Below are 27,558 nucleotides of genomic sequence, written 5' to 3'. Positions count from 1 at the left end.
ATTTGTGATCCAATCAACAAATCGAATCCCTCTTGGGCCAATGAGAGGGTGAGGCCTCTTATTCAAGACCCAGAATCAGCACTTAAAGGGAACAACCTCTCGACTATCCCTAATCGGGTAAGAGTGAATTCCGTCTTGCACCCTATGTTCCCAGCTATTCATCCGGTCTTATCCCCAAAATTGTAAGCTTATTGAGTAGAGACAGTTGGTCTACTCTCACCGTTTACAGATCAAAGGATAATCCCTAACAAACAAGAGTTCATAGTTAGCTCAGGATTAAGGTAAAGTTATCTCGGTCATCGCTTTGAAATAGTCAATCTTAAACAGTAAACAGTGTTATAAAGTAAGAGTGACTTGGTTTCGTGGTCTGATCTTGCACAAAACTCATTTGCATAGGATACCTCCACTCCTCACGTCCTAACATGAATGAATTAGGATCACTTCGTTTGTAGTACTTTACAACTCTTTGTAACAACTACAAAGTAGGCCGCATCGAATAGTGTTACCAGACTAAGACACCCAATCTTATTCATATACTATAGATCATTTTGACTATTTACTCGAACCTGATCCACTTGTATGTCTCCACATAAAGTTCAAGTACTCGTATAATAGTCAAGGGACTTTGGTTTATTGGATTTCCAAAAAACAATATATTCAATAACAACTTATTGAATTTTCAGAATAAGTTCTATTTTTTACAAACCACGAGTTTTAAGACATAAAACCCACCAGTAACCATACTAACAATGTTCACAACTATCCAACGTCAATTATTGCTAATACTAGAGTTGTTACTCAATGACCATAGGAGGATAGAATACCCTCCACATCATATTAGACATCATATTAGGCAATTAGCATGTTTCGGCTAATCCATGAGTCTAATTTAAGTTGTCGTGAAAGCATGTGAATGGATAGAAGATGTTTTTGCCATTTTATGTACTTTACTAAGGACAACTGGCGGATTAGTGGGAACACAAGTTGTAGATGTTGAGGAGATGCTCGCCATGTTCCTACATATCTTAGCCCATGATGTTAAGAATAGAGTAGTTCGTAGACAGTTTATTAGGTCAGGTGAAACAGATTCTAGGCATTTCAACTCCGTTCCCAACATCGTTTTACAACTACATGAAATACTATTGAAAAAACCTTTGCCAATCACAACCTCCTGTACAGATCCGAGATAGAGATGGTTTGAGGTATAGTGAAACTAAAAAAATGTTGGTGCGCTGTCCATGTCTAGTTTAGATAACTTATGTATATGAATATTTCATACGTTGTGTTCGTACAAGATTGTCTAGGTGCCTTAAATGGTACGTACATAAAGGCCAATTTGAGTGCCACTGATCGACCAAGGTACAAGACGAGGAAGGGTGAAATCGCCACAAATGTTCTTGGTGTTTGTGACACGAATGGCGATTTCGTGTTTGTCTTACCTGGGTGGGAAGGTTCTGCAACTAATTCTCGTATTCTTAAAAATGCACCAACAACTGTAAGAGATGTTTTTAATGTGAAACACTCTTTTGCGAGGAATGTCATCGAAAGGGCATTTGGGCTGTTGAAAGGGAGATGGGCAATACTCTGCGAAAAATTATACTACCCCGTGCAAGTCCAAACTCAGACGATCACAGCGTGTTGTCTTCTTCATAATCTTATTAATCGAGAGATGAATACTATCGAAATGCCCGAGGATCTAGACGAGGTGGACTCACATTCTACTACCATTGGTGGGGACGAGATCAATTATATTGAGAGTTCAAACAAATTGACACAATGGAGAGATGAATTGGCACATAATATGTCTTCTGATTGGGAGTTACATAACAATCAGTAGCTTCATGCTTAGTTTGTGGCTTTTACAATGTATTTTTTTAATTTCATGTATGCGATTTTGTAAATCAATTTTTAAATTTCTTAATATAATTAGATTTACTACCTTATACATTGTAAATAACACATTACCTTACAATTTCTTTCTTTACTACTTAAATTGTACTAGGTACATGTAGCAGGATGGCAAGTTCTTCTAAAGCTCCAAAGCACACTTGGACGAGGGAGGAAGAGTCAAAGCAGGTGGAATGTTTGGTGACTTTGGTTGAATCTGGTGGATGGAGATCAAACAATAGGACCTTTCGCCCTAGGTACCTGACACAGTTACAGCGTATGATGGCTGATAGGATATTTGGCTGATAGGATATTTGGCTGTACAGTACAAGGGACCCCACCATAGATTGTAGGGTAAGGAGCCTTAAAAGAACGTACCAAGCTATAGCAGAAATGCTAGAACCGATATGCGGCGGGTTTGGTTGGAATGAAGAATTCTAATGCATAACTGTGGAGAAAGAGACGTTCGATGGTTGGGTGAAGGTAAAATTTCATAAACATTTTTTTCATTCATCATCCCCCGTTATATTGACCAGTCATACTCTCCATGTAGAGCCATCATACAGCAAAAGGGCTTATGAACAAGTCATTCCCATATTTTGATGACTTAGCCCAAGGACCGGGCAACTAGAGAAGGGGCAGAGACACCTGGTGACATGGCCTCAAATGTGCTAGGGCGTAAGCATGAAGGTGCTCCTACTGGCGATTCACAAGAACATGATGATGGAACATAAAAAAACTCGTGCACAATGGAAGTGATGAAAGCGACAAATTCTAATTTCATTAAAAATAAGAATAAGCATGCAAAGGGTTAAAGAATACAACCTTTGAAGACTCCACAGCAAACTTCCTCTCCCGAGCTCGATCAACACCACCAACGGTAAATTTCGCTATTCTCCAGTTGAAGAACACAGTTGTAGGACCGTTATGTTAGTGAAAATAAGAGAATTTCACTATAGAAAGAAGGAGTCTAAAGAAAATTTGTGGTGGAAGAATTTAGGTCAAAAGTTGTGGAAGTATTAGTCTTGCAAAATTAAAAAACAAAGTCTTTTGTAGAGAAAATACATGCAAAATCCCATTTGCATGTCTTCCACCTCAAACTCCATTAGCATGTAATCTCTAGGTGTCAAGCTTGGGAAATGTAACTTCAATGTCCACTTAGTTAGTGGGAAAATCCAACAATTGGATTTTTCCATTAACTAATTTTTTAATAAAAAAAATGAAAAACAATTTTCAAATTTTAGAAAAATATTTAATTAAAATAATTTCAATTAAATAAAAAAATAAATAAATTATTAAATTGTGTTAGACACCTAGCTTTGATTAATCACATTAATCAAGTTAAAAAAAAAAAAACTTTCATGCTAATGATCAAGTATACCCTAATAAATAAATAAATAAATAATTCTAAAATATATCTCATATAAAATACAATATTCCCTTAAGACCGAATTTGAACATTTCAAATTCTCACTTCACATAGTTTTTCAATTTTGTCCGTATTGAGCTAGCAAGGAGACTCGATGGACCTACAGATCATGGGCTCCAACGATCTCAGACTAACCGGTCAAACTCTTTAACCTAGTTAATCAACATTCGTTAACTAACAGGACTATCCATTATAGCCTATAGTTGCACTCTCCTCACTGTAGATATATTATGTGTCCATTTGATATAATCGTCATTAATAAGTTGATCATTCATAGGTTGTTCGTAACCTCGGCTAGGTCAAATATCGAAATACCTCTGAGTTACATCTTTTCTCCTTAAGTACCACTATCCCTCTAATGAACAATTGATTTAGGATCATAATCACTAAATCCATTCACTCTCAGGCCAATGAGAGGATAGAGCTCCTTGTTCAAGACCTGGGATTAACCCTCAAGGGAATAACCTTTCTACTATCCCTAAAATAGGTAGGAGTGAATTCCATCTTGCAAATTCTATGTCCCCAGCCATCTACTCGGTCTTATCCATGAAATGGGAGGCATATTGAGCAGCGACACTGGGCTTATCCTCACCTATGCAGATCAAACGACAATCGCTAATAAATAGGAGTTTATAGATAGCTCAGGATTCCGATCAAGTTATCTAGGTCATTAAGAAGTAAAATTAATCAGTGTTAACTGTAAATAGGTTAATATGTAACAGTGATTATTTCGTGGTCTGTCTTACACAATCTCATCGTGTAGAACACCTACGCTCACATATCTCTACATGAGCGAACTGATCACATCGTTTATGATACTTTACAACATTTGTAACAATCATAAAACGGGTCGTATTCAATAGTATCTCCAGAAATAAGTACCCAATCTAATCCAAGTACTATAGACGGTTTAGGCTATTTTACTCGAACTTGATCAAGTTTATGTCTCCACATAAAGTCCAAGTATTCATGACAATAGCCAAGGACTCGTAGTTTATTGAATTTAGAGTTATTAAACAATCAACAACACTTGTCTGAATAAACTTCATATATGTTTACTGTTTACAAAACTACAAGTTTTAGGATATACAACCCAACACATGACCTGTCACTGGATGAGCTTGATGGAATCCCGACTGCACTTGGTTTCAAAGGAGGCAATTCATCAAGGGGTAGTAAAAGAAAGCATTATGGATATCGTCTGAGTTGGTTGAGGTTTTTAAGAATACAATGGACTTTGCAAATGACCAACTAAAGTCCATTTCTGAATGGCTGAAAGAGCAGCGTGCAACAGAGGTTGAGCTACGTGCCAAGGTTGTGAATGAACTTAACGATATTCCAGAACTGCAAACCTAACAGAAGGTGAAGCTTATGAATATCATATTCTGCAATGTGCATAATACAAAGAGTTTTTTGTCTGTTCCAGCAGATATGAAATTGGAGTATTGCGAGCTTTTTCTTATAGACAACGCATGACCAACTATTTTCCTGTCTCTTATACACATCTAGATGTGTATAAGAGACAGGTGAATGAACTTAACGATATTCCAGAACTGCAAACCTAACAGAAGGTGAAGCTTATGAATATCATATTCTGCAATGTGCATAATACAAAGAGTTTTTTGTCTGTTCCAGCAGATATGAAATTGGAGTATTGCGAGCTTTTTCTTATAGACAACGCATGACCAACTATTTTCATCATCTGCTTTTTCATATTTAATTTTGACATATCTAAATTATGACTTGTACTCTATAATATTTTTTATGTTTGACTTTGTACTATTTCATGAACATGAATGTGATTTGGTTTTCTTTTTTTGCTGTTTGTGAAATTTCTCTATCTCTACATACATTAATGTGTTGGGAAATGATTAATATCCTTTGAAGAGAATGAAATTGTATTTGTTACATGCTCACAAAGTTTGATACGTCAAACAAGGTTAAAATTGGTGGAATGGACAATGCAACGTTCAACACATTTTATACAAATTGGTGGAACAAAAAAATTTATTTAGGTTCGTGAAAATATAATATTTCCTTTAAATTTTTTTCCTTTGATATACGGAAAAGTAGAATTAATTGTGATATATACTAAGATAACATGCATTTAGTTTACATACTGTTATAACCGGCTATTATAATGCACCCCAAACACAGATTATTATAACCCAGCCTATAATAATCTGTACAACAAACGCAGACTATTATACCAGAGACTATAATAACCTGCACACCAAACACAGACTACTATATCATAGACTATAATAATTTGCACTCCAAACACAAACTAAAATAATCTGCACACCAAACACAAACTATTATAACCCACTCAGTGCCCCAAACACCCTTTAAAAGTGTGTGTGTATATATATATAATTCTAAAATATTTTTTAAGCACTTAAAAAATCATTTCGAACATGCTCTAATACTTGGTGCATCTTAGACGGTTGTGCAACGGCAACACACTCGAATCACACAATAAAAAAAATTAAAAATCACATTTAGTCCATAAAGTTTTATAGAAGTAACGGTTTAGTTTATTAACTTTTGTTTGAAAAGATTTAGTTTTTGTACTCTTAATTTTGTAACAATTTAGCCTCTAAACTTTGCTAAGAAACAATTTAGTCATTGCACTTTAAAATTTACAACAATTTAGTCTTTATGATAGAAATTGATGTTAAGATTTGATGAGATTTCTTACATAAATAAACTGATAAACTAATTAGAAACTCAATAGTTTTATAAAATATAAAGTTTATATCATAAAATAATAAAAAGTAACATTTAATTTTGATAATTTTTTTCACATCAAGGACTAAATAGTTGCAACTTTAAAAGAACAAAGACTAAAATTATTACATACTAAAGTTCACATATTAAATTATTATTAAATTGAAAGTTCATATACTAAATCATTACGTATCAAAGTTCAGGAACTAAATTGTTATTTTCATAAACGTTTAGGAACCAAAAGTATTTTTTAACCTAAAAAATTCAAAAATACTTTTTTATAAATAAAAACAAAAAAGCACGTGATAAATTATATGTTTAGACAATTGGATGAGTTGCACGAAGATGAGGATTCTTCTCTTCTAGTGATAATCCGAAGTTGACAACATCACACAACAATATTAGAAGTTTAGAAAGAAAAATACTCAGGTGCATCCTAGCGCACCCATGTGCAACCCACTCATTATCCATTCGATGTTTATCATCTGATAAACTTTTATTTTTTAACAAGAATATTTTAAAACTTTTTTTATCACGTAATTAAATAGGATGCATGAAAATTGGTACAACCTAAGTGAATCCAAATAGATTAGAAAACCTGGTTATGCAAGCTTGTTCTTAACTTTTTTCTTAGTCTCGTAGAATAACACAAGTGGTTGACAACATTGATTTGAGGTTACATGTTAAAAATGAGCTACTTAATTTTAGTTGCCTCTTAATTGATTCATTATTCAAATATAACAGTTAATTATTGGGTTTGTAGAGCAACAATATTGTTGCAAGATCAGTTAATCAAAAAAAGAACACACTACATATTTGTAGTGTGTGAAAAGCTAAACGTAACATGATCTCACTGCTACCACAAATATCTCTCTGACATTGTGAGCACTTATTCAATATTGTTAGGCGGTATTTGAGGCAATGAATTAGTTATTATAGTCCTAGATTATTATAATGGGGTTATGATAGTTTGCGTTTGGGGTGTAGATTATTTTAGTTTGAGTTATAATAGTATGTGTTTGAGGTATAAATTATTTTAGTTTGAGAAGGAAATAGTAAATACCATAGCAAATAATAAAAAATGATGAATGCAAAATTGTAAAAATTGTAGTAAATAGTAAATAGGAAATATTATAGCAAATGGGAGTTTTGAAATAGTATTGGTGGTTATTATATTTTGATGATAACTCTTGTCCCAAACGTCCCTTTAAATGCTTAATATTTGTAGTGCTGCAAAGTTGTCGCAGTTTTTTTAAAAAATAAAATCCTTATTTTTGTAGTTTTTTTGGTGAGTTGAAAATATATGTCCGTCGATTTTCCTTATTCATCGCCATGGTTCTATGCATGACAATATTTTTGAACTGCTTTCGAATGAGTTGCGCGCACGTCTCGTAGGCGTTCAGGTATCCCATGCGCTAGTATCGCGTGCCCTGCTCTGCACCCGTGCGTTGATTGTGGGGCAATTTTGAGAGTAAAGAAGTCGCATAATCTCAATCACCAACTATTCCTAGGTGGGTTTGATGGTTATTCTTTGTGTAATTCTAATGAACAACTATCACGTTGTGATGGCTAGAAATCAAGGTAGTTATGGCTTTTTGAGGAGTGATTTGTAATGTTATATGAGAGCCCTTTGTAATCTTCATATTATAGTATAACTTGCAACTACAGAAGACTAATACCTAGTCTCAATTTTGAGGCAAACTAGTATATCTCCTACATTTACATTTTCTTGTCCTTACCCTTTTATTACATTGTTATTCTTCTTGTTATTGTTGTTTAACTTGTCTTGCTTCACACATATAAAAGAAGAGATACTATATCTCTGTCTTGTGTTAAATTGCTCTTGATCTGAAACATGCTATTTTTCATCTTCCAACAATAATATTATTAAAAGAATGGGTAAAATACATTTTCAATCCCTCGATCTTGGATATAATTTCTATTTGGTCCCTAGATTTCAAAAGTTACACATTTGGTTTTTAAGTTTTGAGTTGTGTTTCAATTTAGTCCCTAAGTCTCAAAAGGTTATAATTTTACTATTGAGATTTTAGTTTTGTTTTAATTTGGTCTCTAAGTTTGAAGATTTTACATTTTTAACCTCAATTTTTAGTTAACTACTCACTTTCAGTCATTGACGTCAATTTCTATTAATTAATTAAAAATAAATGAAGTGAAATTTTGAATTTAATTTAAAATGTGATAAAAATAGTGAAATTTAATTAATTATAGTTCTTTTAATGATCTTTAATTTATTAACATGAATTAGTACTAAAGACGAAAAGTGAGTATTTAGTGAAAAGTCGAATTTAAGTGTAAATCTTGAAACATAGAGATCAAATTGAAGCAAAACTCAAATGTTAAGGGTAAAATTGTAACATTTTGAAACTTAGGGACTGAATTGAAACCAACTCAAAATTTAAGAACTAAATATGTAACATTTTGAAACCTATAGACTAAATAGAAACTAGACATCAAAAAGACATTTTTTCCTTAAAAAATTTATATTATTGGTACTTTTCAAAAGGTTTAAATGTTAATGTTTTAATTCTCAAACTTTAATGCTTACTCAACTTTTATTCTTAAATTTTAAACATTGTTCGTGCACTATTTTTCTAAAAAAGAATATCAAACCACAAACTAACTACAATTAATCAAAATCATCGTTAAGTGCATAAACATCTCATTGTGATAAACATAATTCCAACGAGCCTCCTAACCTTCAATATTAGAGGAAAGAACTGGGAGATCAAAACAACTAAATAGCAACATGCGTTATAAAATTATATGAAAGCTTACAATTAACAAAAAAAAAAAAAAAAACATCCAGACGATGAGCGAGCACAACAAAAGCGTCCATCACTTTATCAATTTTTGACATGTTAGCAAATGACTTTTTGAGAATACAAATGATATACACCAAGTCAGATTCCACTATCTGAAGTTCGCATGATATTCTCTCAACTAAAGAATAAAAGATAGCATAACTCAGAAAACCTTCCCTTCGAGAGTCTTACAATATGCGGGATAGGGTTTCAAACTTTTAACCGCATAATTAATGATATTTGCTTCAACCATGCTTAGGTTTACACTAAAATGAAACTTAAAATATGTCAAAAAGAAATAATGAATAAATATATAATTTAATTACTAAAATAAAATTTAAATATTTGTTATAGAATAAATTATAATAAACTTGTCCCCCTCCCACGACCACAAATACAGACTTGACAAAAGTATCACAGATTCACACCATTCTTTGATTTAAAAATCAGCTCCTAAGTCCATCTTATTCGTTATGTGCATTAACCAATGACATATTCACACGTGTCTCCTACATTAACCAATGAAATTGGTCACACATGGTCCCTCCTCACCACCATATTACGAAGATTTTTGAATAATGAAAGAATAAATATTATTTCCAATTATTTAATTAAATAAAAATGTTTAAATTTCATCTTCTATTATCGAGAACTTTCCTGTTTAGTCTACTAACTTTTCTATTGCGTATTTGAACTTTAAAATTATAAAATGTTAATTTAATTTCATATTTTTACATTTTGTTACTCCAATAATACTAGTGTTAGTCAAATATCAACTTAATTTGATAAACAAATAACATACTTTTGAAAGTCGGTCTAAATTATTAATTTATTAACAGTGATTAGGTACAGCTTAGATTATATCTAATCCCATATTTCTTATTTGTATATAGAAAAATAAAATAAATTAAAAAAACAAACAAACAAAAATATTTGGTCGAATGCAACCAAGATTGCATAAAGATTTTTCTTGACTTACTTATATGAGCCGCCTTGGCGCATATATTATGAAATATATTATGAAACCAAGATATATATTATGAAATTACAATGTAAAAACCTCAAACTTTTAAAATGCAAAATGAGATTTAAATTAATAATAAAGTCTAGGATAAAATTCATATTACCATTTCTAAGGTCTAAGATAGAATTCATCGTTGTTTTGTCAAACTCAGTATTGTAACTAATTAAGAGGTATATCATCGATCAAAATGTTAAATATTTAAATTCATGTTTCCACATGTTTTTTTTTTTTTTTTTGGAAAAAAGGAAAAATAAAAGAAAAAATTTAAAAGAAAGCAAGGGAAAAAAAAAAGGAAAAATCAAGAGGAATTAGAGGCTGAAATCCAACCACAAGTAACTAATGGCTAGAGCCTGTAATCACAATGGGACGGAGAGATGAGTACCTGCGTTTCCTCTCCTGCTTTCGCCGCTCCATCTCCAGCGGCCGCCACCGCATTCTTCCGCCGCAAGAGCCGCCTTGGCGCCGCCACGCCTCTCGCCGTTCCTCCTCACTCCCGCCATGCTCTTTCTCTCAGAGGCCTGCATTTTTTCTCCACACAACTTTTCTCTTTTTAATCACGATATTTCTCAATGTCTCTGATAGGTTCAGGGTTTCTATTTTGCAGCCGCCGCGAACGATTCGAACAGCACCGATCAATTGACGGCGGAATCCGCCGTCGAAAGATCGGAAGCTGATAAAATCGTAGACGGCATGGATTTCGGTGAGCTTTGCAACGAATTTGAGTGCATCAGTAGTCCCTTGGTTGAATCTACCGCTAGGCAACTTGCTAGAGACATTCTTCAACTTCGCCAAGGCGATCGATCTCTTGGAAATTTTGCGGTCTTTGTCAAGTATAAGGTATCGAATTTTTTTTGCCCTAATTTTTATGGATTTCATCGATCAATTGCTTTGTTGTGATTGTTCTGAACTGTTTTGAAGATGAAATTTAGAGGGAAAGTGATTGAAATTTAGTTGAAATTGTGAAATGCAGGATCCGATTAGGAAATTCACGGGTCGAGAAAAGTATAAAAGACAACTCTGGGCAACCAGTGCGCTTGAGAATCCAACTACGGTAATGCCTTTTTCTGAGTATTACAATATTAAAAAATTTAATTAAAAAAAAAAAGCACAAATCGTCGTGTAGCAATTTTTTTCTATTAAATTTTCATTTTTTTTTTTTTTTTTTTACTGTGCAAAGAAAATGCCCTTACAGTAGGACGAATTTGAGTGAAAAAGTTATTAAAACGTATAAGGTTGGAATTTTATTTTTAGTTATTTAGATAATTTAGGCTAGTTATTTGGATTCCTTTGGTAACCGATTGAAAATCAAGTTAAAAAAAATAAGCATAATTTTAAAAAACTAAAAAATAAATAGTTATCAAATTGTAATTTTAAAATCAGTCTTGAGTTTTTTAGATTTTAGTTTTTTTAGGTTTAAATACTAATTTGGTTCAAGAGTTTCAAATTGGTTCGTTTTGTTCCTACTTTGAAAATGTTTATTTTGATTCCTAGATTTTTATTTTTAATTTTTAAGATGATTTCTTCCCAACTTCTTTATTATGACTTTTACCTTCTTTAAATGAAGGTTTGAATTCTTAATCAAATTCTAGGAGAAAAACAAATTTTTAAAAATCACTCCTTTTAGTTTTCATAACTTAGGCTTAGATTTATAGTTTTAATTTTAAAAAAGAAACAATTAAAAATGAAAGGATTATTTTAATCCTCTATCTTTATATAATTATTTATTTTCGAGAAATTTTAGTCCTCTATTGTTAGAAAACAATCAATAATCATTTATGTTTTTACATTTTTTTTTGACAAATTAAAATGTTACTTTTTTTTTAGAATAATTAAAATGTGACTTAGAAGTTAGAACATGTATATTAAAACCACATATGTCGAATACTCTAAAAAAAGGCCACATACTGGGTATTGGATAAATAAATATTAGGTAGCAAAATAGTTTATAAATGAAACTTGGTTAGTTTTTTCAAGTTGGAAGACTGAAATAAATGACATTTTGTCAGTCTAAGAACTAAAATAATTTTTTGTTTTGAAAAAAAAATTCAAGTATTAAAATGAAAAATTTGGAAGTTGATAAAAATAGATAAAATTTTAAATTGAAAAACGAAAATGAATTTAAACCAATTTAGAATTAGATTAGATAATTAATCATATCGTTTTTAAATTAAAACCTTTTTTTCTTTTCTTTTCTAAGTTTTAGAAAGAATAAAATAACTACTTTCTTATGATTTTTTATAACCAATTTTTTTTCTTAAAAATGGTAATTGACAATTAATCTATATTGTAGAATTCCTTTAAAGAAAACCTATATTCTAGATTTTTTTTTTTCAAACTCATGGCTAAAGTTTAAAAATATTAATTCAATAACATTTCTATTTTCTGGTCCTTTTATTTTTAAAAAATAATAATCATATAATAATAATAATAATAATTACTTGTAGCTCTCTTTTTGAAAAAACAAAACGTAAAAACATATTTGATAACGTTTTCTACGTTTCTAGGTTTCTTCTGTTTAATAATATATAAATATATTCACACACGCAGCAATCATCAAATCACAAATTTAGAATTTAATTATAAAAACGACCTATGTACTTTTAAAATTCAAATAATATACTTTTCAGGCTTTATCATTATAGTCATATTTATGTGGATATTTTAGAGAAAGATATTCCAGGAAATAAATAGAAAGATGAACTAGAGATGCATGTATAAGTGATTTGAACTTCTTATCTTTCGATCTAGATTTTAATGTCTTATTGAACTATACTCAAGTTAGTTAGAGAGAGAAAATGAGACTACTAATACTTAGCCTACTTTAAATATATTTGAGACTTATTAGTGAAAAGAGCAACTAAAATCTAAGTCTTCACCGTTGGTTCTCCTAGTAATTTAACTCTTTTCATTAAGAAGACTCAAATATACTAAACACAGGCTAGATGTTAGCAGCCTCACTTTCTCTCGTCTGACAATTTGAGTGTAGCTCAATAACGTATTAAAACCTCAACTAAAAGGTAAGACGTTCGAATCACCGTCGGGTTTTCAAGTCTACACCGTTTGTTTTGTCAAAGTAAGTTTAGCTCAATGATAATTGACATGCGCTTTCTTCCTAAAGATTGGAGGTTCAATCCCCCATCCTCACAGGTGTACTTAAAAAAGAAATTTAACTCAAATCTCAACCAGCCGTCATGTAATTTTGTCATAATCAGTATGGTTTGTAACGACAGAGTGTGCAAGAAATGGTGATGGTGTCAACAAGCATACTAAACATCAAGTGGACAATCAAAGGGAAACCTAAATCCTTGGTTTCAGCCATAGGAGGAGATCTCATTATCAAAGTTGATTCACAGTTCACTCTCAACCAAATCAGTGGCCAAGTTATCGAACACGAAGAGCGTTGGGACGTATCGAGTTCTTCTGCCATTTCGCAAGCTTTCTTTTGGGCCTCACGCTATCTCTTCGCCTCCGCCGAGGCGGGAAAGGACTTGGCTGATTCTGTCAGCAGCCTCACCGGTCGAGTCTCTACCGAGAAACAGAACTTGGAAATGTTCCCTGACCCTTCCGGTGATCCTACCAAGGTTAGTGTTCTTTATCCATCTTATTGTCTATCTTTGTCAAGCTAAATTAATCTTCCCATTTTCACCAATGCGCTATTTTATTCCTCTTATTTTTTAACTTCTGAAAATATAGCATTGGTAACCATTACTTGTTTATGGTTACTTATGTCTCTTTTTTAGGTCTTTTAGTAATGTAACTGTGTTTTGTTTGGTTTTTGAGAAAAACATGTCTGTTTGATGATGATTTTCTATTTTTTTTTTTTTTGTGTTTGTTTTTCTGTTTTTTTAAAGGTCTTTAAATTGGTAATAGCTTGTTGGTGTACTTTCTCATTTTTAGGGATTATTTTTTTCGAGATAATGTTTCTTGTTTCTAGTTTTTGGAAAAGTTGTGTTCTCTTAGATCGTGTTGATAATATATTTATTTTTAGTTTTCTCTTTCTGAAATTTAAATTTGTTTAAGTTATTTCACAAACAAAAAAAAGTTTATGGAACTGATTATTTTTAGTTACCAAAAGTTGGCTTGATTTTGAAATCATAGGTAGAAAGTGGTTGAAAAAACAAATAAACTTTTATTTTACAAGGTAAGGTTTATTACTTCACAGTAACTCTTTAATTTTAGGTACCTTCATTTGTTTTCTTTGATGCTGCTGGAGTTGATTAAGAACAAAATGTTTCTGTTATTGATTTTCCAGTTGATTCATTACCTGTTCAATTGTCAATTGCAAAACAAAAGAATTATTTTTAAGTTTAATTTTCAAAAACCAAAAATAAAAAACGTAGATACTCTTTGGTTACCCTTTAATTTTTATTTTTAATTTTTTGAAAATTAAACCTACAAACATCTCTTCAAAGTTTCTTGCTTTGTTTTATACTCTCTATCAATATTTTAAAAGGTTAGTTTCGAAGACAAAAAAAAAAAAAAAAGAAAAATAGTTTTTAAAAATCTGTTTCTATTTTTAAAATTTAGCTAAGAATTCAACTCTTTTATTCAAGTAAAATGAAAATCGTCATAAAAAATTGAAAAGAAATAAATTTATTTTTAAAAAATCGAATGATTACCCAATTAAACAATAGTTGTCAAATAGGGAGTTTAAAAGAATAGTTTACCTTCTATTGTTTCAAAAATAATTTTAAAAACTAAGATAGAAATTCATTCTCGAAATAGTTTACCCGAGAACCTCTCAAATTTGACTCAAACCACATGTGTAGAGCAGCTAATTTATAATCATGTTTGCTTCTCATTTAAATTCCCTCTGTAATATCAAAAGCACTCCTCACTCAAAATTGTCAAGATCAGAGTGACATATAGTTTGTTTTCGTATATATTTTGTCTTTGAATTTTCAAGTGGGTCTAATAAATCAAACTTTTAAATTTTTTATCTAATAGGACTTGAACAGATTTGAAATTTATAAAAATTAATTGTTCTATTAGATATAAATTTGAATTTCATATCTAATGGAATCCTAATTAAACATTCATTTTGTGTCTAGTAGATTTTCTATTTTAAAAATTTGAAAGCTCAAGGACTAATTTTGTAATTTTAAAGTTTAAGGACCAAATAAATATAAATTTCAAAGTTCAATGACTAAATTTGTAATTTAACTTAAGAGTAATTGTAATAGGTAGCATTTTTAGGGATAATAATCAAGTGTGTGACAACATTTTAAAAAGGGTACTTCAAAATCACTTGTAAGTAAAACCTAATATTAAATCAAACAAAATTTTGCTTATACTAAAGTGCTTAACTAAGGCCCTCATTTCATAACCATTTTGTTTTTTGTTTTTATTTTTAAAAATTAAGCTTATAGACACTATTTCCACTTTCAAATTTCTTCATTTGTTATCTATTTTTCACCAATGATTTAAAAAATAAGTCAAATTTTGAGAACTAGAAAGAGTAGTTTTCAAAAAGTAGTTTAAAGTGTTTTAAAAAATAAAAATAAAAAACAAAATAGTTAACAAACAGAACCTAAATTACTCCAATTTAAAGCATTTTCAAACATACCGTTAATCACTTACCGTCGGAATTGTATGTAGTTCTTTCAAGGTGAGGACAACTTCCAAAGAGATGCATACCAATTTGCTCTGCTGCTGGCTATCCTCTATTTTGTTGTACAGTTTTTGAGGGCCACACTGTAAATGCAACAATACTAAGGTATGTTCTCTATACTACATTACACGAAACCTCATCGTGTGTAATTAATGTATATTTTTTACGACGAAAATTTCATATTTTAGTCAAAGTCGAACAATAATGTATGTGTGTAATCATGGATTTTTCTTTGCCCTAGTTTTGGATAGGAGTACAACAAAAATACCGAAAAATCGAAAAATCAAACCAATCCAAATCAACCCATTGGTTTTGGTTTGGATTTTTAGTATAAAATTAGATATATTAGTTTGTATTTGGAAAAGACCAAAAAATATTGGTTTGGATCGAATTTTAAATGGAAAAACCAATCAAAACCGAATCGAAGGTATATATACGCTTAAAAATCAACTTTAACATTAGGTATATTTTAGTGTTTTAATTATTATGGTGTATTTATATTTATTGTTTAGAAAAAAGACAAATAAATATGGAGTGTACATGTTTTTTTTTTAATTTAAAAAGTGTCAAGAAAAAAAAATGTCAAATTTCAATCTATAGAAAAAGAAATTGACCCAATTTTAATTTAAAATTTGCAAAAAGGACCCATTCGAAACAAAATTGAAAATACAAATTAAAATTTAGAAGAAAAAAATATAATTTTAAAAACCAAGAATCAAACCAATGATAAATTGAACCAAATAAAACCAATCAATTGGTTTTGTTTTTTATTAGACATCGGTTTGGATCTCTTATTTACAAAATCGATTGATTTGGTTTGTTTCTTAATTGATTCGAAAATTCACAAAACCGAACCGACCAACATCCTTAGCTTTGGATGCATGATATAACTATAATGGTTAGTTGTATTCTAAAAAGTAAAATCACCCCTAAATTTAATCTATAATTGTATCCCTACGCTTATGATAGTTAACATGAGCAAAAGATATGCTTCATTTATATATCTATGAGATTAGTTGAGGTGCATGTAAATTGGTCAAAATATTTACAGATATTGAAAAAAGGCAAACATCAATTTATACCCCAATTTTGGGGGTTGTATTAATTAAAACCTTGAATTGGTGATTTTATCAATTTAGACTTCAAACTTTTGTAAGTGTATCAATTTTACACTCTTCTCCATATGTCGTTCAACTAATATTGTATGAAAATTATGATTGAGTTAATTATACTCCTAAATTTTTATAAGCCAACCAATTTAGACTTTTCTTTACAATTATTTTTTTAAATCATTCATGCATTGATTCTCAAATGTGTGTAGATTTCTTCAAATGTCGGTTTTACAAAATGGCCAATTAGAATCAATGCATGAACAATTCTCAAAAGAAATTTTGACTAAGAATTTAAATTGATCAATTTAAGTTTATTTGAATTTAAGGATTTAATTGATACAATTATAAATTTCACACAAGATTTTTCTAAACAAAACGTAATAAGATATAAATTGATATACTTAATGATATTTTTCAAAAAGGAAAAAAAAAAACAAATTCTATAGTAATGGATTAACCATCTCCATCTAAGGCCAGATTTGAACTAACAAAATGTTTTTTTTTTTTGGGAGTTTAGAATTCAATTAAATAAAACAATGAAGTGAAAAGAGAGATGAACATAAGTATCAATTCAGTATTAGCATTAAAGCAAATTACAACAACCATTCCATTGTCTTCATTCACAAATATATATATACTCACAAACAAATCTCTCTCTTCCAATATCAACAAATTCAAAGAAACAACAAAAGAAAACTGAGGATTTCTTTTTTCTTTTCTGGGGAAAAGGAATTAGTTATTTCCATTTTGGGGGATTACATTATGGTACAACAAAAATTGAAAAAGAAAAAAAAAATGTTGTGCCTGTTGTAAAGAATCTATTGAATAAAAAAGAAGGTGAAAGCTAACAAGCACCATGGAAGTAGTCTCCCAACCACTACAAGGGATTCTGCAGAAGACAGTTTGTGGGCTCCAACTGTATAAATTTCTCCTGATTTTCCATCTTTCAATTTTATGCCTGAAGAGCCTGTTCAATCCACCAATGCATCACATATGGTCAAAATCTAACATTTCCTTCTATTCTTATCAATTTAATCCCATTCCATCAAACCATATCTTAGCCTTCAAATATATAGCCAATGAATAAAAAGTAAGCTTATTCTTTACCTCATAATTTTTTTAACTTTTCATAATTTTTCAAACTGAAAAGTTAAAAGATGGTTTGAGTATCTTAAACAAGCTATTGATTTTTTTTTTAAAAGAATTTTTTTTATATCCACGGGTGTTTGGACTAACTTATGCACACCTCGACTAATCTCACAGACAACCTGTCTGATCCTACAATATTTGGGCGTCAAGAAAACCCATAGGATATTAAATCCTAGGTAGATGAATTTTGTTTTTCTTTCCTTTGTCAACATTGCAAGTGGCCTTAGTTAAACAATGACGCAACTCAATCCAACCATAGCATATTTGGTCTATTAATCTTAAAATTGTGAAGAATAGTTATTTTAATATTCGATCTAGAAATAATTATTTTCTTCAAAATGGTTTAGGTTAGATTCATTTGAGTTTTTTTCAAGTAATTTATTTCAACTCCCATAAGAAAATGATTGAATAAAAAGCAAAAAGGAAATTAAGTTTTAAGGTAGATAGAAACTCACAGTTGTACTCAACCCAACCAATGGTCTGATTTTCAAGATTATAGTAAACCAACTTGTTTTGAAGAACCAAGTCTGCAATTCAAAACCCATGAAAAAGGAAATCAAGCTAACATTCTACTAAAATATGCACCATAATGGTCATCATATAGTTGGTTTTAAAATTGTCAAACAATATACTAAAAAGTTTAGATTAAGTTTTTCTTTTCTTGGTTAAAATACAATTTTGACTCTCGTACATCAAATTTTGTTCAATTTTAGGTCCTTGTATACTTTTAATAAGCCTTAAAAGTCCCTTGGAAGTTAACTTTTATCGAAATTGGTTAAATAATAATAGTTTTCATGGAAAGAAATATAATAGCATGCAAATATGTTTCTAAAATATATAGTGAAAATGCTAATATATAATAAAAAGTTTTTGAAAAATCAACCATAAACTAGTAACGAAAACTAAATTTAAAGCTTATTGAAAATACATGAACTGAAATTGGTCATAAAAGTAGGGAGGCTAAAATTGAATAATTTCCAAAGTACAAGGACCAAAATGATATTTTAACTTACTTCCTTCATCTAAGTTGCAATCTAAAAGTGTTGGCTAAGATACCAACCCAATTCACGTACTTCCAAAATTTTACTATTTTGGTTCATGTACTTTTAATGAATCTTAAATTTAGTTCTTCAAATTTAATTTTTATCGAAATTGAATAATAACTTCTTTGCAAATATGTTCTCATAATTTATAGTCAAAATGCTAATAGATAATAGAAAGTTACCGAAAAATCAACAATAAACTAGTTGTAAGGACTAAATTCAAGATTTATCAAAAGAACAAGGATTGAAATGATATTTTAACCTAAACAGTATAAACATATGGTAAGACATTGATGATAATGAAGATAAGAAGATACCTCCCAAGAGAGTGACTTCCTTTCCATCTTTGGATTGAGCTCCACTATCCTGCCATCCAACACACCATACATCATCCTGCACACCCCAAAACATAGAGAACCTTCATTATTCATAACCCTCATGTTTTAAGATTTTATCATTAATAGAATTTGTTTCTTGTAAAAAAAAATAGATTTTATGGTTTCTTAGTCTATGAAAATATATTTAAGTTATTGTGGTTGATTTTTTATTGATTATTTAACAAAAATTTGAACGTGTTCTCGAACTTTAGTACTTAACCCCACTATTACTACGTATGACTTGTGATTTTTAAATAATTGTTTGTATGAAAATATACTCTTAAGATAATTTAAGCCTCATTTGTTAACGATTTTGTTTTTGAAATTTATGTTATTTCATATTTCTTAAAGAAATATTTGAATTTTTAATTTAATTCTAAAAACAAAACCAAGTTTTTTAAAACTACTTTTTTAAGTTTTTAAATTTTGGTTTGGCTTAAAAAACATTGGTAGAAAGTAGATAACAAAGCGAAGAAACTTATAGGTGGAAGTAGTCTTTATAAGCATAGCCTTTAAAAACAAAAAAACGTAAAAATAAGTCATTACCAAATGGGGCCTTAGCAAACAAGTATCTATATCATGTTTCTGTTAAATAATCTTAAAAAGAAAAAGAAAGAAGTCAATGTCAAACATTAAGACGATCTTTCAGGCAAAGTTCATAAGATTTAAACGGTTTTAAAATCTACTTGTTGAAAACTCTTTTGAAACTTGGCCATTTTGATAAGTAAAAAAATAGTTTTGTAAGTTGTTTTCATCCCAAAAAGTTAGAACGAAAAAACAAACTTGTAAACTAAAAGCATATTAAGGTCCAAAAGTTTGAACGACTATAATAAAAACAAACAGTCAAAATGTTAACAAAAAGTAGATTACTTACTCGAATCTGAAAGAGATACTCATGAGGGTAAACAACCAAGATTAGGGCCTCCTCAAATTCGAATGTCACTGTTGGAAATCCGTCGTCCACACTGAAATAGTACAAAACAAAATAGAAAAGTGACCAAAATTTCTTCAGAACAGTCGAACAATATCAAGAATGACAGCATTTTCACTTCAACAGATTGAATGGAAGTCCCCATATACAACACTTAGTCCCAAGAGCATACATGTCGAATTCCGTCTCTAATCTTTCAAAAGTTTTCGATCAAAAACTTGTTTGATGACGTTAAAATTGAACAATAAAATGGTGATTATGACATTCGAACTTTTTTTATCAAATATGGTCTATTCATATGTCCTGTTCTAAAAAGTTGTCAAACCTCTAAATAATGTAATGAAAATCATCACCCTCTTTTCCTCTTAGTAATTGGATTGTGTGACTAGAAGGATCAGGTGGGTTTTCAATCCAAGAAAGACTAAAAACATCTCAAACACAATATTTTATATATATCAGGTCACTATTCTGCTATTAAGTTTCTTCCCAGCACTGTCATTGAATGATATTTAAACATCAACAAAATCGAAAATGCTAGAACATAATGTACATTCCAAACATCAAATGATATGTCTAGTTGTAAGAGTACTAAACAATAAGGATAAGAGTAAGCATCTTACTTTCCATCATACAGAAAACAAGTAAACTGGTCATCAATAGTATGTAGTTTCAGACCAGGTTGGGCACCCAAGATCTACAACACAAGTTATATATTTTTTTAGGAAAAAGGAATTTAGACTTTAGTTGCATAAATGCTTACAAAAAGAAGCAAAATTTTTGCTCAGTACCTTCTCCATTAATGGCAGGTAAATGCTCTCAGGAAGATAAGCTAGTGTTGTGCCACTGTCAATGATTACTCCTCTTCTGTAAACAGTTTCAAATATTCCAAGAGGAAGATCAAGAGCGGTGCCCCCTACCTTAACTCTATTTAGAACAAGATTGTAGTGAGCCCTGAAATTTGTAGATGGAAGAAGGAAAAAAGGTAAAATGTAAAAAACTTCATTGTAATAAGTAGAAGACTTCTAAATTCTTGTACACAAGAAGCAAACTTTGGAGAGTGGAAAAAAACGAACTTTGTTCAATCATAAACTTGGAATGTCAAGTTTGGTTGTTGTACCTATTTGGTTTAGTCTTTAAACTTTAAAAATGTCAAGTACAGAAGCATGCGACACGCTTTGTAGGACCTTCAAAAGTTAAAGCCAGTTCCGAAAGACGGGGATTCTTCAATTTTGAAAAGTAAATACGAACTTAATGGTGACATGGAATTCTTATTGGACAAGTGTTAGGAAAAGGGGGAATAGCCAAAGTTAGTGGGACAAAATAAGGGCATGCTTGGAGTGATTCTGAAATGGTTAAATCACTTTTGTTATTTTCAAAATCATTCTAAAACATGCTTTTAATCATTTAAAACAAATTTTGATGACATGAAAAGTGTGTAAAACTCTAAAGTTAAACATTAAATTGTATTTGAGTGTTTAAAGACACGTTTCGGGGTGACTTTGAATATGATAACGCGATAGAAATGATTTTAACAATTTCAAAATGTTCACAAACATGTACGAAAATGACTCATACAAAACATCTTTTCTTAATTTTTTATGCATCATAAGGGACAAAATATGATTGATAAGGAGGGTAAGCAGCTTGAAAATGTGTGAAGATCAGAACAAATAAGATTTGGAGAGGTAGTTCACATACTGATTAGGTACCACTGGTGATGTTTTCATTTTTGGCTCAACTACTTCTCCAATTGCAAAAATCCCACCCCCTGATATACTATCCAAGCAGTGTGCAAAAATCTTTTTCACCTTCCCAGTTGCAGCCAACTGAGAAATCATAGATGAATTAGCCTGTCCAAAACCAAGTATTCCATCAAGTGCTTCGGATGACGTACCAAGCTCCCCAGATTGTTTAGCTCCACACCTAAACCACACAAGTCAACTTGAGATAAAGAAGTAAAAGCAGCATTAGTTAACTGAACTTGTATGATCTTAAGATTTTTCCGACTACATAAGGTGAAACTTTTAATGATCAACAAGTGCTCAATTAAAGAGAATAAAAGTACATTAAACACTGGATTAGATTGGAAGCCATATCTCGAAACTTCCCACCAAAAAAAAAAAAAAACAGAGATAAGTCCAAGTGAAGCTAGACACATCATATATCTCGATTCAAAATAAGTCCAAGTGTTTGTAATGAGAAAGAGTTGCAGGATTTGAAACAAAGCAAGGAGGAGACATTTGAATAGATCAGGCCCCGTAGAGTAACCATTTCTTTTTTGGTTTTTAGTTATTGAAAATTAAATCTATACAACATCCCTTCCACCTCAAAATTTCTTAATTATTATCTACCTTATACCAATATTTTAAAAAACCAAGCTAAATTTTGAAAACTAAAAAAAGTAGTTTTTAAAAACTTGTTTTTGTTTTTGTATTTTGACTGATAATTCAACCCTTATACTTATGAAACATGCAAACCATGTAAGAAATTGAGTGGAAATAGGTTTAATTTTCAAACATCAAAGACCAAAAACTAAGACCCCGTTTGGTAACTATTTGGTTTTTTATTTTTTGTTTTTTGTTTTTTGTTTTTTGTTTTTTGTTTTTTGTTTTTAAAAATTAAGCCTATAAACACTTCTTCCATATCCAAATTTCTCCCTTTATTATCTACTTTTTACCAATGGTTTCAAAAAAAAACCAATTTTTTAAAACTAAAAAAGTAGCTTTTAAAAACTTGTTTTTGTTTTTGAAATTTGGCTAAGAATTCAATCATTGTACTTGAGAAAGATGCAAATCATTGTAAGAAATAGGGAGAAAATAGACTTAATTTTCAAAAACAAAAAACCAAAAACGAAATTGTTACCAAACGGAGCCTAAATGTTTACCAAATTAAGCCTAGACTATTACGATCATTAAAGAAGCAACAATATAAATGAAGATTTCGGAGTATGACGAGATTGTTTAATTGATTGATCAGGTATCGGTATCACTTTCCTACCCAACCCTTTTCCAGATGCAAATATCACAAGGATTAAAATAGACCTTCTAGGCCAGCAGTTATTATGTTAATTGACTATAGCAGTAAGTGCTTAATGAGGTTTCTTATTAAAATAAATGTAGATTATTTCTCGGTTCATCCACAATTCATTCAGTATCTGAGTAATAACTTCCTTCTTTAATTGTATCTTAATTCATATATGATTCAGAGACTGTATTTATAACCTTATAACACCATTACATTAATGCTAAACATTTTGGTCTAGTTTACCCTTTTATCTATACAAATGTAGGATACTTTTCATTTTCCAATAATAACATTGTATGCTCGCAAGTAAAATTGTGCATAGTTAAGGTTGTTAAATGTTAGGTAATAAAAGTAGAGGAGCCCACCAAGGAAAAGAAAAAGGAATTACCCAAATATTATACTGCCATTAGTTACTTTAGTTTGACGGTTTCCTACTGCTTGTTGGAGTTGAACATGATCCTTCACAAAATATCCAGCTGTTGCACTTCCATCCCCATAGATAACTTTATATTGGCAGAGTAGATCTGGCTTGCAACCAGGGATCGGAGCATCGTATGTGGCCGAGCAAAATGGTTGATCACAAGTAATCAAGCTTGAACTGCTGGAGCCCTTCGGATCATACAGTTGCAACTCTATCTGTAAGTGAACAATCGATGGTTATTTTTCATCATGATCCACCAGATGTTACCAATTTACAGAAAATTTCAATGTTGAAGAATCATACACCAATATCACTTTTCTTCGGACAATTGCTGCAACCGACACAGTTCACCCATAAAATGTCACTCCCTGTATCCACTTGCACATGGTAATCGTTTGGAGGAGTTCCAAGGCCAATTCTGGCGAAGTATAACCTTTATGGATCACCAAAAGAAACCATTTAATATCCCAAGTGCACAAAGGAATTAACAGGAAAGATGAGAGGTAAGCTGTAAACGTAACCCATTTGAGAATCATTCGCTTTTTCATTTTATCATCTAGTCTCCAAAAGTTTGGATTTAGTTTCCTTCTAATCCCTAGGTTTGGAAATCCAAAACTTTGATCCCTAACCTTTAGAAATGGTTCTAAATGGTCTCTAAGAACATATTTCTTTTTCATCTTTTGGAGTACAACAAATATGGAGTGGAATTTGACCTTCTGACCTTAAGGAAATAAGTAGAAGTCTCAACCGTTGATGGTGACAGAACAAATTTCCTTTAATGGGTTTGAAGAGAAATGATTTGAAAGTTATAAATCCTAAGTAACAAAGTCATGATTTGAATAGAATGGTGTGGCATTATGTTGTGTCATCCTACCCAAGCTTCAATGATCAAAAACATAATTTATGCATAATAACATAGTCCAGATTTCTGATTTAACGAACTAAGACAACATGAAACCATCTAAAAAATTGATCTCTAGAACCATTTGAAACCATAATATAACAAAGACTAAAGGATCATCACATCCCACAAATAAAATGTATGATCAAAACCATCAAAATCAGAGACCAAAACACAGGAAATAAACATTAAGAATATGAAAATATCATAAGAGAAATGGCTAACCCTGTTTCAGCAGGGTGTCCGTTGCCACCAAGTTCGAGATCAATGACAGAGAGAAGCCTACCATGGCGACGAACATCATGAGACTTCAAAGCATTCAGTGATCTCTCTCGACCCTTAAACTTATGTTGAACTTCAAACACCAAATTGCAGAACCCAGGTAAACAAAATGACAATAACAACAAACCCACAAAAACCTGGCGCTCGAGATCCATGATTATAGCCACTTTTCACAGCGATTTCGAGCAAAACCCAAATCCCCAAATTCGAAACTAGGTTTCAAAATCCCTACAATGTTTTCTTTTACCTTTCCCCTACAAAGATCAAAAGAGGGAATAAAGGGAAAGGTATTGACAACTATGAACAATCAATGAAAAAGCCTGCTAAAGATAAGAAAACGAAATAGATAAAGAGAGATAGAGAGAGAGATTCGCGATTGAATGGTAAGAAAAATTTAGAGGAAGAACAAGAAAAACAAACGATTTAAGTTTGTCTTTCTGTTGTTTCTCTGTGTGATTTGAAGAGAGAAATTGTTGGTTTAAGGGCTTTGTTTCTCGTTCTCTCTCACACACAAAGAATTCTTCGGCTCTGAGAATTCCTCCACTGGAAGCCATTGGACTTTCCATCTCACCATTTCTCCAAAAATGGGAAATGGGTTAAAAGGGAAAGGCTTAAAGTAAACTCAGAAATAATTCATTCTCTGACAAATGGAATGATTGAAGTGGAAGAACAAACTAACTATATGGTTCAAAAAATGGAAAAAGGAATGTTTTTTTTCTTAAGAAATTTATTATTTTGGTGGACCAATGTTTTCGGAGAACAATGGTCAATGTCATTAATAAACAATCATTTCAACATCAAATATATATCCATTTTTTTTTTGTCTCTTTCAAAAATTGAATATTCATATCTATGTTATGTTGTGAAATTTTCTAGTACATCTATTTTTTTAGCATTTGACATGTCAAAGGTTTATTCTATTAGGCCCACATTATTCTTAAATTATTGACTTTTAACAAACAGTAATATTGATCTTGAGATTGATAGTACAAACATTAAGTCAGTTGAATTATGTTCAACTTGGTAAATGGGCACAACTTCATATAGGACCATTTGGTATAAAGTTTTATAGATACCCAGAAATTAATAATGTTTGGGAATAATAAGCCTAAATAAGAACAATGGAAACCAAGGGTGACTGTGTTTGGTTGTGCATAAGAATGTTATTAGCATTTTATGGAAATAAATTATTTTTGTATTTAATTTGTAAGATTAATCTATGAAAATTCTGTAAAATTTTAATAGATTAATTGATAAACAATAAATTTAGTTCAAAGTTGAGAAAAACTAATTATTTAACAATCAAATAATAATATTAATTAAATTATTATTTGCAAGTATTTGTAAAATGAGCAATTTACCATTAAAGTTGCTTATTACATAATTTGATGGGATCAATTTAATGAACTTATATAATTATGATGTATTAATTAATAAAACAGCTATGAATTTTAATTAATCAATAATGAACTAATTATAATTATTAAAAATTAAATTTACATTATATTAATCATAATGATTATCAACTAACTACAAGCATATGTTATTAACAGTTTATTAAAAAATAAGAATAGGTATATATGTGTACATATAAATTACTTTATTAAACTAAAATAAATATTAAGGATATATTAAATTGTTTAATATATATATATTATATATATATATATATATTATATATTAAATTAATTAATTCATTAAATATGAGTAGTTAAAATCATACACTATAATTTAAAATTTAATATGGTTTTAATAAAATATAAATTTAATTTTCATATAAATAAATAATTTAATTAATTAGTTTTAATAATATATAAAATAAAAAAAAATAAAGAAATGCATTAAAAGAGGAGATAGAATGGGAACAAAGAAAACACATCTTTTTCTATGGGTATCATTCATGGGTATAATGGATGCATGGATGCCTAAAACTTCAAAATTTGTACCAAACAAGGGATGGGTATCCTTTACCCATTCCCACTCTTATTCCCATGCCTAAAGCTTCATATAAAGTTAAAGTACAATTTTTTTTTTAAGTTCAACAATATGCATATATTGTTGTTAAATCACAAGGATAGACACTTAACTTATGATATATCTGACTCTTATGTTGATGTTAAATTACAAGGTTAGACAATTAACTATTAGATTCGTATCTATATGGTCTCTAAAATTATAAATAAAAAGTGTCTAATAGGTTGTTGGAGTTTTAATTTTGTATCTAATAGAGTTTTTAACGTACTTGAATTTTTTAATTAAATGTTTTATTAAACACAATGTTTAATTTTGTGTATAATAAGTCATCATCTATTTGACATTTTTTTTTTCAAAAAAAGAGACATCCATTAGTTAAAAATTTGAAAACTTCAGGTTCAGGAAGACGAAAAATTTAGTTTATTTATTATTATCTTTTTTAAAATGGGTGAGGCTTATAAATGAAAGTTCATAGATTTATTAGACTATTTTACGAGATTTCCAAAGAAATTTAATTCGTTGAATGAAATTCGTATTTGTATTGATTTGTTTTTGGTTAGTATAGTTTCTATCTTTATCTCAAACATTGAAGGAATTTTTTCCAAGTCTTCTTGAAGCTTCAGCTTCAAAGTCTTCAAAAACTTGAGCGAAGTTTTGTATCCTAAGTCTACAGTCTCCGGTCTTCAAATTTTAAGGAGGGTTATTTTTTTCAGAGTTTAAGATATTTAGTCTTTTGATATATACTATTAATACTACAGTATTACACGTGAAACTTAATTTAGAATGAATGTTGGTATATTATTGATAAACTAATGATATACTTTTTTGAAGGCACACTAAT

The 27,558-nt window shown here is 30.3% G+C and overlaps 2 protein-coding genes across 4 annotated transcripts; one reads left to right on the top strand and one right to left on the bottom strand.

The window, feature by feature from the left end:
• Positions 1 to 10,190: 10,190 nt before the first annotated feature.
• LOC120071318 lies at positions 10,191 to 23,376 on the top strand. 3 transcript variants are annotated; one of them, XM_039023519.1, is made up of 6 exons: positions 10,191 to 10,408; positions 10,497 to 10,729; positions 10,863 to 10,943; positions 13,123 to 13,473; positions 15,491 to 15,608; positions 23,092 to 23,376. In XM_039023519.1, exons 1-5 carry the CDS (start codon positions 10,267 to 10,269, stop codon positions 15,590 to 15,592), a joined length of 909 nt encoding a protein of 302 aa, XP_038879447.1. In that variant the 5' UTR covers positions 10,191 to 10,266; the 3' UTR covers positions 15,593 to 15,608; positions 23,092 to 23,376. The 3 variants fall into 3 exon arrangements, with proteins under 3 accessions (XP_038879447.1, XP_038879446.1, XP_038879445.1); XM_039023518.1 differs by lacking the exon at positions 23,092 to 23,376 and adding an exon at positions 20,922 to 21,042; XM_039023517.1 differs by lacking the exon at positions 23,092 to 23,376 and having other exon boundaries at positions 10,192 to 10,408; positions 15,491 to 15,858.
• LOC120071317 (aspartic proteinase 39-like) lies at positions 17,209 to 25,438 on the bottom strand. The gene is made up of 10 exons (XM_039023516.1): positions 24,687 to 25,438; positions 23,864 to 23,993; positions 23,528 to 23,775; positions 21,814 to 22,038; positions 20,904 to 21,066; positions 20,736 to 20,809; positions 20,059 to 20,149; positions 19,125 to 19,200; positions 18,220 to 18,291; positions 17,209 to 17,582 (listed from the first exon to the last, which is right to left on the bottom strand). The coding sequence occupies exons 1-10, from the start codon at positions 24,896 to 24,898 to the stop codon at positions 17,434 to 17,436; spliced, it is 1,440 nt and encodes a 479-aa protein (XP_038879444.1). The 5' UTR covers positions 24,899 to 25,438; the 3' UTR covers positions 17,209 to 17,433.
• Between the last annotated feature and the right edge of the window lie 2,120 nt (positions 25,439 to 27,558).

The sequence above is a fragment of the Benincasa hispida genome, chromosome 2 (genome assembly GCF_009727055.1).
Source record: "Benincasa hispida cultivar B227 chromosome 2, ASM972705v1, whole genome shotgun sequence".
Taxonomy (NCBI): domain Eukaryota; kingdom Viridiplantae; phylum Streptophyta; class Magnoliopsida; order Cucurbitales; family Cucurbitaceae; genus Benincasa; species Benincasa hispida.
This window is presented reverse-complemented; position numbering and strand designations above follow the sequence as displayed.

Excerpts from the sequence above, each read along its gene's own strand:
- LOC120071318 (XM_039023519.1), top strand. The coding sequence starts at position 10,267 with ATGAGTACCTGCGTTTCCTCTCCTGCTTTCGCCGCTCCATCTCCAGCG. Across the intron at positions 10,409-10,496 it reads CCATGCTCTTTCTCTCAGAG|CCGCCGCGAACGATTCGAAC; the intron begins GCCTGCATTTTT and ends TCTATTTTGCAG. Across the intron at positions 13,474-15,490 it reads CTTCCGGTGATCCTACCAAG|TTCTTTCAAGGTGAGGACAA; the intron begins GTTAGTGTTCTT and ends AATTGTATGTAG.
- LOC120071317 (XM_039023516.1), bottom strand. The coding sequence starts at position 24,898 with ATGGATCTCGAGCGCCAGGTTTTTGTGGGTTTGTTGTTATTGTCATTT. Across the intron at positions 20,150-20,735 it reads TGTTTTCTGTATGATGGAAA|TGTGGACGACGGATTTCCAA; the intron begins GTAAGATGCTTA and ends GTACTATTTCAG. Across the intron at positions 17,583-18,219 it reads TGGTTGGGTTGAGTACAACT|GCTCTTCAGGCATAAAATTG; the intron begins GTGAGTTTCTAT and ends TGGATTGAACAG.